The sequence below is a fragment of the Hevea brasiliensis genome, chromosome 15, assembly GCF_030052815.1.
Source record: "Hevea brasiliensis isolate MT/VB/25A 57/8 chromosome 15, ASM3005281v1, whole genome shotgun sequence".
NCBI classification, from domain to species: domain Eukaryota; kingdom Viridiplantae; phylum Streptophyta; class Magnoliopsida; order Malpighiales; family Euphorbiaceae; genus Hevea; species Hevea brasiliensis.
In genome coordinates this window covers 55,834,090-55,848,633 of record NC_079507.1, presented here as the reverse complement: position 1 = coordinate 55,848,633, position 14,544 = coordinate 55,834,090, and the positions used below count along the sequence as shown (strand labels likewise).

The 14,544-nt window shown below is 28.9% G+C and overlaps 2 protein-coding genes across 2 annotated transcripts; both read left to right on the top strand.

The window, feature by feature from the left end:
* Window positions 1-879: 879 nt before the first annotated feature.
* Window positions 880-1,488, top strand: LOC131174064 (uncharacterized). The gene has a single exon (XM_058137106.1). It carries the CDS (start codon window positions 880-882, stop codon window positions 1,486-1,488), a length of 609 nt encoding a protein of 202 aa, XP_057993089.1.
* Window positions 1,489-5,977: 4,489 nt separating this feature from the next.
* Window positions 5,978-9,654, top strand: LOC110665086 (4-hydroxy-3-methylbut-2-enyl diphosphate reductase, chloroplastic). The gene is made up of 10 exons (XM_021825076.2): window positions 5,978-6,377; window positions 6,496-6,692; window positions 7,144-7,323; window positions 7,443-7,574; window positions 7,727-7,801; window positions 7,886-7,991; window positions 8,082-8,176; window positions 8,524-8,709; window positions 8,807-8,893; window positions 9,092-9,654. The coding sequence occupies exons 1-10, from the start codon at window positions 6,113-6,115 to the stop codon at window positions 9,176-9,178; spliced, it is 1,410 nt and encodes a 469-aa protein (XP_021680768.1). The 5' UTR covers window positions 5,978-6,112; the 3' UTR covers window positions 9,179-9,654.
* Window positions 9,655-14,544: the final 4,890 nt, after the last annotated feature.

The following is a 14,544-nucleotide window of genomic DNA, read 5'->3' as shown; positions in this document are numbered from 1 at the left end:
TTTTGTTTAGCTATCATTACACACATACAAAAATTGTTAAGCTTTATTAAATTTTAAAATTTACATTTGGTTGAATCTTACCACAAATTTTAAAATTTATTTAAAATGAATTTTACTATTTGATATTAGAGGTAGAATTTAATTTAATTTCATATAATTCACATTTAGTAAAATTTTATAATTGAAATTTATTTGTCCTTATTCTCTATAGTGAAATTAAAAAATTATAATTTTTTATGCAATTAAAAAAATATTATATTAATAAATTTATATCAAAAAATAAATGTATAAATTAACTAACAATACAATTATTAATAAAAAAAAAATTAATCATATTCACTTCGAATCAACCCATTAAAAAGTAAAGCGCTTCTAATAAGTATCTTTTTTATCCACGATAATCGAATACTCAACTTCGTTTAAAGGATAAAAGTGTTAAACTAATCATATCAAACACTTATCACTATTTATAAAAAAATATTTTAAGCCAATTAAAAGTATCTAAAAATGAAATTTCTATTATATTCTTCTCCTTTCTCTCCTCTATCTATCTCCCTCTCAAAATTTAAAATTTTACAATAATTTAATTTAATTTATTTTTTATTGAGAATAAAAAATTCAATTTCTTTTATCTTAAAAAAATTCATTTGCAAATAAATATAAATAAAGAACGATTTGATGAGGAAACTCCGGAGTTGGATCAAATCTAGGCTTCAGTCCTAGAAAGGAAGGGTTCGGGTCTTTTCTGGATTGGATGAAAAGTGTTATGGTGTTGGGAACTCCACATGATCAGTATACCATGCACATGGCTAGCTTCTTAACATGGCATATCTGTAATCTAGAAACGAAGCTATCTTTAATGATATTCAACCCAGCCCGATGATTACTATTAGGAAAGCCCTGAATGATTTTGAGGAAGGGACGAATGTTTCCATTTCGCAGCTCCATTCTTGGCTATCATCTCCTACTCATGTAAGGTCTGATTATGGGCGTTGGAACCCTCCTCCAGCGGGAGTTATCAAGATAAATACAGATGCTTCTTTCAATTATGAGACATGTGAAGCAGGTTATGGGTTTGTTGGTAGGAATTCAGAAGGTAGACTGTTAGATGGGTGTGCAGCGAAGTTCTCTTGCCTATCACCAGAAGCGGCAAAAGGGATAGCAGTAAGAGCTGCTCTGTTATTTGCTATCAGCAGAGGTTTCCCTTTCTGTCCCATCCATATAGATTCTAATCAAATTGTTCAGCTTATATTGACTACGCTAGCTCCTATTCCTTGGGATTTAGCGGCTATCATTCATGAAATTAAAGATTTAATGCAGCTTCATCCTAGAATACAAGTTTTCTTCTCCCCAAGATCAGCAAATAAATGTGCAAACTGGGTTGCAGTTAAAGCTAGGAATGGTTATACTGTAAGTGGGTGGAGTTCTAACCCCCACATCAACTTGTTTCTCTTCTACGGAAGGACTGTGTGTAACTTCTCTCATTAATGATGGTATTTCTTCTGTTAAAAAAAAAAACCTTTCCCTCTGTTCCAATGTCAGAGTTGTCATTTTCTCCTATTTTTCTTCTTCTTCTATTTTCTAAAGAAACAAACAAGTTATTTCCCATCCAAATCCTAATAGTTTCTCGCCTCTACTCATTCACAGATTAATTAAATTTTAATTAAAATATTTAACTTGCTTCAAAAAAAAAAACTAAAAATATTAAGGCTTAATTATAAAAATAATTTTTTGTTAAATTATAATTTAATTCAATTATTTTATTTCAATTTAATTCAATCAAATAAATTTATCAAAACTGAATTAAAATTTACTAATTTATTAATCAAAAATTAAAAATTAATATTTTTCTTTCTTTGCTTCTCCTCTGCACCTTTTATTTTTAGTGAATGATTAAATCTATATTTAATTTTGCCAATAAAAGAAAAAAAAATGCATATTGTTGATTGTGGTATATTGATGATAAATTCAACAGGGATTGGAAGGGAATATATATATATATATATAGAAAGATAGGGAAATAGGTTCAATTTTAATTATTTTTATTAATTGAATAAAATAACAATAAAATGTTTCAATTTGACTTAAATTATCAAAATTAAAGCAATTAAATTAAATTGTAATTTCGCAAAAAGGTTTAGATTTTTAATAATTAATCCTATATAAAAATATTTTATTTATTCATATATATATATATATATATTCAAATAAAATAATAATTAAAAATAAAAATTCTACGATATATTCCAAATGGTATCTGAATTTCTTTTTGCCATTAATATAATTGATTAATATCCAATTGTCTCAATGGAAAAAATATTATCATTCATATATATTATTGTACAATTTTATCTTAATAATTTTCATACATCAGAAAAATATGTACTTTATTATTACAATACACATTGGTAAAGTTAGCATATAAGTAGACTTATATATATAGCAACAAGAGGATAAATTTTGTATTTTAGGCTTCATTTGTTTTGTTAAAAATATTTTTTTAAAAATATTTTTTATATTTTTTAATATTTAGAGTATTCAATAAATAAGTTAATAAAAAATATTTTATTAGTTAAAAAAATTTAAGTTATTTTTTTGAATTTTGATAATTTTATTAAATTATAAAAAATAATTATACATGCATAACATAAATATGTATAATTAATTTAACATTGTAACTAGATAATGAAAAATATTTTTTTAAAAATAATTTAAAAAAAAATATTTTCTATAAATAAATTATTTTTCACTAAACAAACAGAATTTTATATTTTTAGAAAATTTTCCTGACAATATATATTGGAAAAAATAGTATAAGTAGACTAATCTATCAACAAGAGGATAATTTTTTATTTTCCTATTTTTAATAAAATTTGCAAAATTTTAAAATTATTAACATTTTTGAAATTGTAACTTTTGATCAACATCAAAATTAAAAAATTGGTTTTTTTTTTTTAACATTAAAAAGCGAGTTTTAACTGAACTTTAAAAAAAAAATCTTTTAGAAAATATATATAAAGTTTGAAATACTTAAGAAAATAGGTCAATAAAAATTATTTTTCTTGTTAAATAAAAAATTAAGTCATTTAAAAAAAATAGCTTCCTCTTCTCAAGAGAGGAAGTCATTTTTCAGATTTTGATAATTTTATTAGAATATAAAAACACTTAATCCTATATAAATATATATTATTAATTTAATATTATAATCAAATAATAAAAAATATTTTCATGAAAAAATATTTTCTTAAAAAACAATTTTCATATAAAATATTTTTCACACATAAATTATTTTTCACGAAACAAATGGACCGTAAAAAAGGTTTTTAAGATAAAATTTATTTACAAGCATATAAATATTTTCAACATTATGTATATTAACATCTTACAACCTTCTATATGATAAAAATATATGCAAAGAACAAGTAATTTCATTATATTTCTTTTAAATTGATTATTTATCTCCTGTAATTGTGATTACTATAAATATATATGAGCTATAAATTTAATTAGAATTTTCACTCATTTAATTAAAATTTTAATTTCTAACTTGATAAAAACATATTTTTCACTTTGAGGGACAATATAAAAATTTTAGAAAAAAATATGAGGTGTAAATAAAAATAAGTGATAATTTTTTTTATTAACATATAAATAATATTTATGATTTTTTTTCCTAAGTATGAGGGACGGTTGTCCCTCCACTCCCTAGGATTTGATTAGAAATTTTTTGCACCCACCTTTGTATATATACACCCAATTAATAAAAAATTAATAAATTATTATTTTAAATAAGCCTTATTTTAAATTTAAATAAAATTATCATGATTTTATATAATGCGTCCTGTTTAAATTGATTAAGTGTATTCACTCGGATGTGATTTGAGTTGTATTTTAAGGGAGTACAAAATTAGAAATGGATCATCAATACGCATAACCTAAACATAAACTCTATATTATTGTTGTTGTACTTTGATATCCTCCATAAATCCATCCAAAAAAATTTTCAAAATTAGAAAATATTTTTTAATTGTTCTAAACAAAAAAATATATAAATTAAATTATTTTAAATATTAAAATAGATTGAATCAAATTTATTATTGATTCAATTTGATTTTATTTAGAAATACCGAAGATAAGAAATTTACAAAACTATTTAATATTATTTTAAAAGAAAAAATATTTTTAAATATATGAATTAAAATATTAAAATTAAATCAAAAATAAATTTAATATATTTTAAAGATAAAATTTTAAAATAATTAAATGATTTTTATATTATTTTTAATTACATTTTATATAATATTTTTTTCTTAAAAAAATATTTTTTTTAAATATTTATACTTAAGTCCTTAACTTCAAAGAGTCTAAGGATTTGCTTAATTTAATTATTAGACATACTTAATAACTAAATGGGAATAATTAATAGTTGATTATTATTATTACTGATAATATATATTTTATCTGTTTTAGTAAATTATATTCACTTGTTACCGTTATACGTAAAATGACTAATAAAGTATATATATTTATTATTAAAATAAATATATAATTATTAATTTATTATATAATAAATTAAAAGTATAATTATTTTTTAAAAAATATAAAAAATATTATAATTATTATATTTATAATATTTTATAATTATTATAATTTTATATAATCTATTGATATAGAAAATTTTTAAAAACAAATTTTATAATTAATAATTTTTTTAAAATAATAATATAATTTAAATAAAAAATAAAATTAAATTACTTATCAACTAATGCAAACTATATAAAATAGGTATCTTATTAATTACTAACCAATTATTAATTTTATTTTTAGAAGTTTAATTCATCTATTTAAATGTTGATAAGATATATTCAAGAGGTGAAACACCTTCCAAGACTAAGAGATGAGGGAGAAAAGTAGCTAAGAAATCAGAGATAATAAAGCCATCAGTGTAGAACATAAACATTCAAATAAAAAAATTATAGGAATTTGGTTGGTCAAGTAGTTTTCCTCTTACTTCAATTTAATCATTAATAATACTCACAATAATAATAATAAAATTTCCATATGCTTTAGTCAAGCTGCCACAGTTCAATAGTCTCCTTTGGTGTCTCCCAATCCCTGGACTTCTATTGGCTTTCAACTTTTGACCAAATAATTTTTACATCCTTTCTTAGTCCATTTATTTTGCAACAGAGCAGAATTTTTTTTTCCTTTTTTTTTTTTTTTATATCATAACATTTAAGTTTTGAAGATAAGTATAAATTAAAAAAAAATAAATTCATTTGAAAGTAAGATTTTTTTAATTAAGAAAAGTAAAGTGTTTGAAGCTCTAAAAATTTTTAAAACTCCCTTTTTTTTGACAGAAAAAATTTTGATTTATAAAATCTTAAATTTTAATTCAGATGTTGTTATTAAAAAAACTCATATAAAAATATGCTTAATAATTATTAGATTAAATATTTATATTTAAATTTTATATTTATTATATATGTTTTAATTAATTTTTATAAATTTTAATATAAATATTTGATTTAATTTAAAAAAATTATTATTTAATTTTTATATTTTAAAAAATATATTATTTATTTTTATTAAAATTTTCATTAAACTATTGAGTATATTTATTGAATTTTTTATTAGTCAATATTAAGTAACTTACTATTTAATTCCTCTATGATCAATCTCTATATTTAAAAATATATATATATGCTGAGATAATTATTTGATCTAATTTAATCATATCAGAATTAATATTGAAATTATATTAAAAAATTAAAAGATATTTATAATTAAATAAGTATTTTGTTGTGATAATACAGAAATTACAGAAGGTGGCGCTCGCCAAATGAGACTGTTGGTATGGTTAGCAAATAATAAGCATGAAAATTTGCATGTGACTGTCTGGAAATGGAATCAAGAATTATTACACTAACGTAAGATCTGATCTTTGTGCTGTGCGCAAAACGACAACACTCCCACGATAACTAACCATTTTTTTTTTTAAATTATTAAAAGAAATCCCAAATTCAAATTATATTCATGCCCAAAACCAAATAGCCAACCTCCACGGCTTGCGCTCTCCACTTTCACTTTTGTCTCTCTCTATTTCCCCGCCATGGCCATCTCTCTGCAACTCTGCCGCTTCTCTCTCCGCACCGACTTCTTCTCCCGCGGGAATCTTGCTCCTTTTAATCGCCGGAAGTCTCTATCTGTTCGATGCTCTGCCGGTGGCGTTGAGTCGGCTTCCGGTTCAGCCTCCATGGAATCCGATTTTGATGCTAAAGTTTTTAGGCATAACTTGACACGAAGCAAGAATTATAATCGGAGAGGTTTTGGACATAAGGAAGAGACTCTAGAGCTCATGAGTCAAGAGTATACCAGTAAGCTTTTTTTGGGATGATAAATTTCATGTTCTTGTCGACTTCATAATTCTTTTCTTTTTTTTTTTTTTTCTAATTGGATTTACGTGAAATTGGCTGTTTGTTTGGGAAATTTCAGGTGATATCATCAAGACTTTGAAGGAAAATGGGAATCAATACACTTGGGGAAATGTTACCGTTGAATTGGCAGAAGCTTATGGGTTTTGCTGGGGGGTTGAGCGGGCTGTCCAGATTGCTTATGAAGCGAGGAAACAGTTTCCGGATGAGAAGATTTGGATTACCAATGAGATTATTCACAACCCAACTGTTAATAAGGTCTGTACATATTTCGCCCTGTCTGTTTTGTTTAATTGAATTTGGAAATTTCTGGCTTGAAATTGCAACTTAATTTGTGATTTTTTTGGGTGGACTGTGAGATAATAAGAGTAACACTTGTGATATTATGTAGTCACGCTAGTGGTAGTCCTGAATTGGACTTAGAATCTTGATCGGTAGGACTTTAAACGATTATCATTTTCATCATCATTAGCAAGAATTTTGGAGCTTACTTTCTAGTGATGCTCATGAAATCAGAACTTTTTGGACGTTAGATATTCAGAAATTTCGCTTTAAGATTTCAAGCTGGATTCCTTTTTACTTCTTAACTGGAATTTTAAAGCTCATGAAGAAGTTGGTTAAAATGGGTAAAGTTTGAAAAGATTTTTTTGTTTCCCATATGTCATCTTTAATAAGATGGTTAGTGAAGCTCTTATGTTCCCCATGGCAGCGTTTGGAAGAGATGAATGTTCAAAATATTCCTGTTGATGAAGGGAAGAAACACTTTGAAGTTGTGGACAGTGGTGATGTTGTGATTTTGCCTGCTTTTGGGGCTGCTGTGGAGGAGATGTTAAGTTTGAGCAACAAAAATGTGCAAATTGTTGATACTACTTGCCCTTGGGTATCCAAGGTATCTTTATGGGAGACTATTACCTGTTGTAATAACTTATTGCTTGCAAAATCTTTTATGTTTTTCTTTGCACGTGTATGTGTTGATGACATGTATACCCTTATTAAACTTGTGTGAAGGTTTGGAATACTGTTGAGAAGCACAAGAAGGGAGACTACACTTCAATCATTCATGGTAAATATTCTCACGAGGAAACCATAGCTACTGCCTCGTTTGCTGGAAAGTATATCATTGTGAAGGATATGAAAGAGGTATATCCTAAAGACAAAAGTTGGTTATATCTTTTTTTTTTTCATATTTCAAAATTTTATAGCGGCTTATTTATTTATTTATTTATGTCATGAGCATAAAGGAAAATTGTCCAATTTTTTAGTTTGTTTATAGAGGTTCTTAATTTATACAGGCAATGTATGTGTGTGACTACATTCTTGGTGGTCAACTTAAAGGATCTAGCTCTACAAAAGAGGCATTTCTAGAGGTGAAGCTTTAGTTTCATGTTAACTCTAAACTAGGTATTGGTTTTATGCGGAATTCTATAAGATAAATGTTGCCTTGCTTGCAGAAATTTAAATATGCAGTTTCTAAGGGATTTGATCCAGATGTTGATCTGGATAAGGTTGGTATTGCAAATCAAACTACAATGCTTAAGGGAGAAACAGAAGAGATTGGTGAGTTTTAGTTATGATGTTGTTCCAACATTGTCTGAGAGATTTCAATTTGCTATTTTTAAAAACATATTTATAATTTTTTCCTTACAGGAAAATTGGTGGAGAAGACCGTGATGCGTAGATATGGAGTGGAAAATGTTAATGACCACTTTATTAGCTTTAACACCATTTGTGATGCTACCCAAGTAATTCTTTTCTCTATTGTCATGGTTTGCCTGTATGTTTCTTTAGTTTTTCATTAGAAATTGTGGGGGAAATATTATTTTAAAGAAAATTCAACATCCTTTCCTGGTCTATTTTTATTTTTGTTGGACACAAAATGACAATTTTTTTTTTTTAAATTCAAAATTCTACAAGTTAGCTACCTCACCTTCCACATATTGAATCTTGAACCTTTGAGGGAAAAAATAGACTACAAATGGTAGCCTGCAACCCTAAATCACACACATATTCATATAAATCCAATTTGAAAATAGGCTAGAATGAAGTTGCATCTTCTGTTAAACTCAAGCTTTATTTGCTTATATTGCAGGAGCGACAAGATGCTATGTTTAAGTTAGTGGAGGAGAAGTTGGATCTTATCTTAGTAGTTGGTGGGTGGAACTCAAGCAACACCTCACACCTCCAAGAAATTGCTGAGCTCCGTGGAATTCCTTCGTATTGGATTGACAGTGAGCAGAGGATTGGTCCAGGAAACAAAATAGCTTATAAGTTGAATGTAAGTATAGATTCCTGTTCTTACTGTTCTTAAACCAACTTTTGGTTTACAGTTTTTTCCTCATTAACTCTTTTTTATTCAAATTGTATTTTAATAGCATGGGGAGTTGGTTGAGAAAGAGAACTTCCTACCAGAAGGTCCCATTACAGTTGGTGTAACATCTGGTGCCTCTACTCCTGACAAGGTAATTCATATACGAATGTTGTGCTATCTCAATTCTTGATTTTCGGGCAAGTATGCTGCAATTACAAGTGGTTGGCCCTCCCATATCCATTTGTTTCTGTTTGTAGTTTCTTTTGTCTGCATCCTTTGACATATACAGTATCTTTTTGAGCGTACAGGTGAACTGAGTTTATTTTGTGTCTAATTCAACTTTAATTAGGTTGTTGAAGATGTCCTTGTCAAGGTGTTCGACATCAAACGCGAAGAAACCTTAAGTAGCATAAGTGCAGCTTGTGGTGCCTCTTAAAAAATGGCAGTTAGACTATATAACTGAGTGTATCATTAACAAGAAAGGCTCTGCAAGATCACTGATATACCATTCCTGGTACTCAAATTGATAATGCTGGTAATATCGAGATTGTGGTTTTAAGAGCTGCAATTAGTGGTTGGATATTCTGACTAGAAGAACTCTAGAGTCTACACACAAGTGCGCGCATGTTTTTCTCAGATTTCAGAATAAGAGAAAATTGTCCCTCTTCCTTTTTTTTTTTTTCCATCTGCAATTTCTTTTGCTTTAACTTGGCTATGTTGCACCCCTTGTGACATGCCATGGGTTGCATTTGGTACAGGGCCAAGCTATGGACATTTGAAGGATATAGTAAGTGTTGTATCATGAATGGGGAGTGGCTGGCTTGCTGCCACCTTTGTATGAGATTAAACATTATTGTAAAAGTATGAAATTCCTATCCAATACCATTAGTGTGATCATTTCAATTGCTTCTACATTATTTCTCTTCCTTTCTCATTCATTTTCTTCTATATCCTCTTCTTCATTCCTCTCCTTAATTTTATGTTCTGCAACAAGCAACCATGGACTATATTTCTCTCTGTTACAAAAACTTTGCTAGAATTGAATGATAGAAGATGCAAAGGTAAGCGTTTATGGTTTGAAGAGACCTATTCATGGAGCCACAAATGTGACAAGTCACCATAGTATTTGTGACCATCATTAATGATGAATAGGATAAGCAGATTATCGAGTTTCTACTGATTCAAGAATGTACTGAAATCTTGGATTAGTGCAAGATCATAGAAGATAAGAAGGTTATGGGAGTGACATGGACAGATTTTGGAATGAATATTACATTGATAGGAAAGAACAATTCAGAGCTTGTTTCCAAATCATTTTTGATGTGGCGAGCAAATCAAGACCAGACTTGAATATTTGGTTTTTCATGTTTTACAATCACTTCTAGTTTTAAATGGATTCTTTATTTTCTTAGATATGTTTTATTTATATTTTTTAGTAGATTTAGGACTCTAAAATACTACTTCTATTTAATTTAGGTCTTTAAATATATTTTCTATATATATTATGACTCTTTAACTAATTTTTACCTTAATTAAGATTTAAAATTCTATAAATACTCATTGTATTTTTATTATGTGTAAGTTTTTCAAATTTATTCTAATGAACTTTTCTTCTTAACAAAGTTGGTTTGCTTTATTTTCTCCTTAAATTTTAGATTAAATCTCATTTATTTTAAGATCATGGATTAGATCTTATTTAATTTTAATAATTTAATCATGTGTCGATCCATTTTCGCTCTACAAGTTGCGTCAGGTGGTATCAGAGTAGGGATTTCACCCTCATTACGATGGCTAATATTGGTGGTGGTGGTGGTGGCAATCAGCCTTGTGAAGGTGATCAGGGGTTGTCAGCTGTTTGGAGAGCAATCGAAGAACAACGTAACAATATGAAACAATTTAGAACAAATTTGAAATGCCAATTTCAGGAGCTTCAAGAGCAATGGCGTACTATGTTGAATATTGGTAAAAATAGGAAGCAAGTACCTATTCAAGCTGATGAAGCTAACACTGATAGAGCTGAACTTAATCATATTCTCTTCAACCCTAGAAGAAGGGTTATGATGGAAAATGATACAAGCAACGATGTGGAGATGGACTTCAGCTATATTGCATTCCAAGGACAAGGAAAAGGTGGCCAAATTTTCCAATAGCACCATAAGAGGAATGATGAGTTCAAATTAAAGATGGATATCCCTACCTCTAGAAGAGATCTTGACATTGAAGGTTTTCTTAAGGTGGGCAATTTCTTTGAGTATGTTGAAATTCTGGCAGAACGAAAGGTGAAATTGGCGGTCTACAAATTAAAGGGAGAAGCTTTCGTATGGTGGGATTTTTTGAAAGAGACAAGGAGGTGAGAAGGGCGCAATCCAGTTACTACTTAGGGGAGGATGCAACAATTATTAAGGGGTAGATTTTTACTTGCAGATTATGAACAATATTTATTTGAAGCTTAACAAAATTGCTTGCAGGGAAATAAGAGTGTCAATGAATATACAATAAAATTCTTGAGGTTGGTAGCAAGAAATCACTTGTCCAAAAGTGATAATCAACAAGCAATGCAATATTTGAGAAGATTAAAACCTTCAATTTGTGATAAAATTGGGATCCAAATGGTTATGAGCATGCAAGAGGCAAGGAACTTGGTGTTAAAAGCTGATATGGTGATGAAAGAAAGAATTTACCATGACCTTTATCAAAAGTATCAGTATGGTGGAGATGACAACCATGGTGAATTTGAAAAAGTAAAGAAAGTTGCACAAGGCAAATCAAGCTCAAGTATTGTTAGCATGGAGAAGGTGAGCAATAAAAATCCAATGGGTGGAAGCAATAAAGGTACAACTTTGAATCCTCTTAAAACCAATAATCAATATGCAAAACCTACTCCTCTCAAATGCTATAGGTGCAACAAGAAAGGATATAGGTCTAATGAATGTCCAAAAAGAAAAACCATCAACATCATTGAAAAACATGATGATGATGATGATGGTGAAATCTATTGTGGATCTGATGGAGAGGATGAAGAGGATGATTGTGAATAAGATGAATCGACATGCTTGATGAGGAGGTCAATGTTCATTCAAAAGATAGAAGACAAATCATTAAAAGGTTTTGTAGAACAAAGGAATTATCTTAAATTTGAATTTGACACTTTCGTAATGCCTTTTTTTATGGTAGATGATGAAGAGTTTGAAAAGAGTGTTATGGTGAAAGAAAAACATCAAGCCAAGGAGATTTCAATAAAGATTGAAATTTTCTCTAACAATTTTATTGTCACACCTTACCCCTCTGTAAGGCATAACATGATCCCGTAGAATACTTAATGAACTACCGAATTTCACCTACCGATAACTCATTAAGTACCCTACAAGGGATTTTAAAACAATTTTCTTACATTTTGGAAGTGGTGAGCATTTTGATAAGAATTTAAAATCATTTATTCAAGTTTAAATACAAATAAAAAATTTTTTCCATTTTAGTTTTGTTGCAAATTTTATAAAAATTTTGACAGAATTCCCTCTGTATTTTGAGAAACTAGTTCTTTAAAGACTTGTAAAAAGCACTTCCAAAAATATTTCACAACTCCCAACCACCAATAATTCTCAAATCAATTCAATTCAAGACACTTCAACTAATTTCACAATACAAATCAAGGTTTCTCATCTCAAAATATTTAATATCTTCATTAACAAAACATAATGTAAGAAATTCATATGTACAAATATTAAATTACTGCAGAAAATCCAAAATAATATTATTACAATTTATTTACAACTGCTCAACTTATATTGATACAAATAACATTTCTATATTTACATCAAGATTATCTACAAGGGTATAAAATAATACCCGTACAAAAGATCAATGTAATCCTCGATTTAATCGCAGCTCACTCTGCTGCTTTTTCTTTGCTCTTATCTACGACAGCAAAATAAGCCATCGCTGAATATAAAAATACTCAGTGGTGCACAATAAAAATTTAAAATGCAATAAATAAATCATTTATTGATGAAACATAATTTGAATACTTCACAATCACATTTCACAAATATCAAAGCTCATAACAACTCATTTTGTCAAATAATCTATTAAACACAGTTTAGTCAAACAATTTCATAAACACGGTGTTGCCAAAATCATACACAACTTAAGCAATGACACAAAATTTCCGATCAATGCCGTGTTGTACACCACGACAAAGTAATCTACAACCCCATTAATCGAAATCAATGAGGGAGGTGGCTAGCTAGCTAATAAGTATTCATCCGATCTATAACCTCAACTGGCAAACCAGAGAGGGAGGAAAATAAACGATCTCAACCCCATAAATGGAGGAGGAAATGTGATACTGTCATGCTAAGTGTGAATCCAAAATCAATTTAAAACAATTATTTTCAATAATTTATGAGAGATCCCAAATAATTTTCAAAGTCATTTTTGTATTCACAAAGTGGCAACACAATTCATAAATAACACAGCGATTTCATAAAGTATAGCAACTCAAATTTTCAATTGGGAAACAATTACATAAATTTATTGTGCACAAACCTGACTAGAGTCGCCTCTAGGCCTTGACTCAGTCTCTCCGAGCTACCAAGTCTTTTTCAGCTGAAACACACAATTTCATAGTGTTTCAGTACCATAACTTAACATAAGTCCAAAAATAAATTTAACTTCACTTTAACTAGCTCTATTGCGTTAAATTCGACGTTCTCAAAGTTTTTGTGTTTCGGGTTACTATTCACTACACTATTCAAGTCAAATTGTTGACTTTTTAAGGATTAATAGGTATGGGAACTCCAACTTCACCCACATACCACATTTTGGTCACCAAACTTGTTGGTTTTGGTCATTTTTTTCAAACCGTAGGTCATATTGGCAAAATTGCCAATTTTCGGTTTTGGTGCTCCGAAATTGCACTGTTCCATTGATCGATCTACTGTTGGAATTTGACAAAACTTCCTTCATAGAAAATTTTTGTCTTAAGTGTATTCTCATTTTTGGATCACCTCAATCGGAGTTTTGTAGCTCAAGTTATGGCCAAAATAAGTTTCTTCGCTCACGCAATCGCTCATACTGGTATCTTGGGTTCTGGCAGATTTTGATCCAACTTTGGTCAGTAATTTGATCAAGTTAAGTTCATAATTTGGTCTAACTTTCTTCATATGAAATGTTCTACTATGTCTTAGGTTTCCATCGGTTTAAGAATCGCCTAAATGCGAGTTTCCTAGAGAAATTTATAGCCATCCAAATATTACTGCTCAAATGAAAATCTGCAGAGTTGCAGGTTTGGTAACTTAACTTTGCTCAATAATTTGAATGGGTTAATGGCATAATTTGAGGTGATGTTCTTCATGAAAGTTTTAGATCTATATCTCCTCTAACCCCAGGCCAAATTTCAGGTTAATTTGACCTGTCTAACTCGAGTTATGACCAAATGAACAATTATTGTTCATTTGGTCAGTTTGGTGCAGTGGCAGCCTGCTCTCATTTCACTTTGGTCAATTGTTTCACCAAGTTTTGGTCAGTTTTTGGCCATGGTTCCTCAATGAAAATTGTGCTATTTTATGTCTATTTTCATCCCCAATTAGTGGAATATCAATTAGACTTGTAAAATTTGAGTTTTGGTCCTTCAAAGTAGGTTTGGTCATGCTGCCAGCAGCATGGCCATTGGACCTACGAATTTGGTTTTCATTCCAACACTTCCCACACAACTTATTTGGTCAAAATTGACCATTATTTCATTTCACAATAGGTCAAACATGCCATTTATGCATTTTTCCAAATTTTGGTTCATAAACCCTA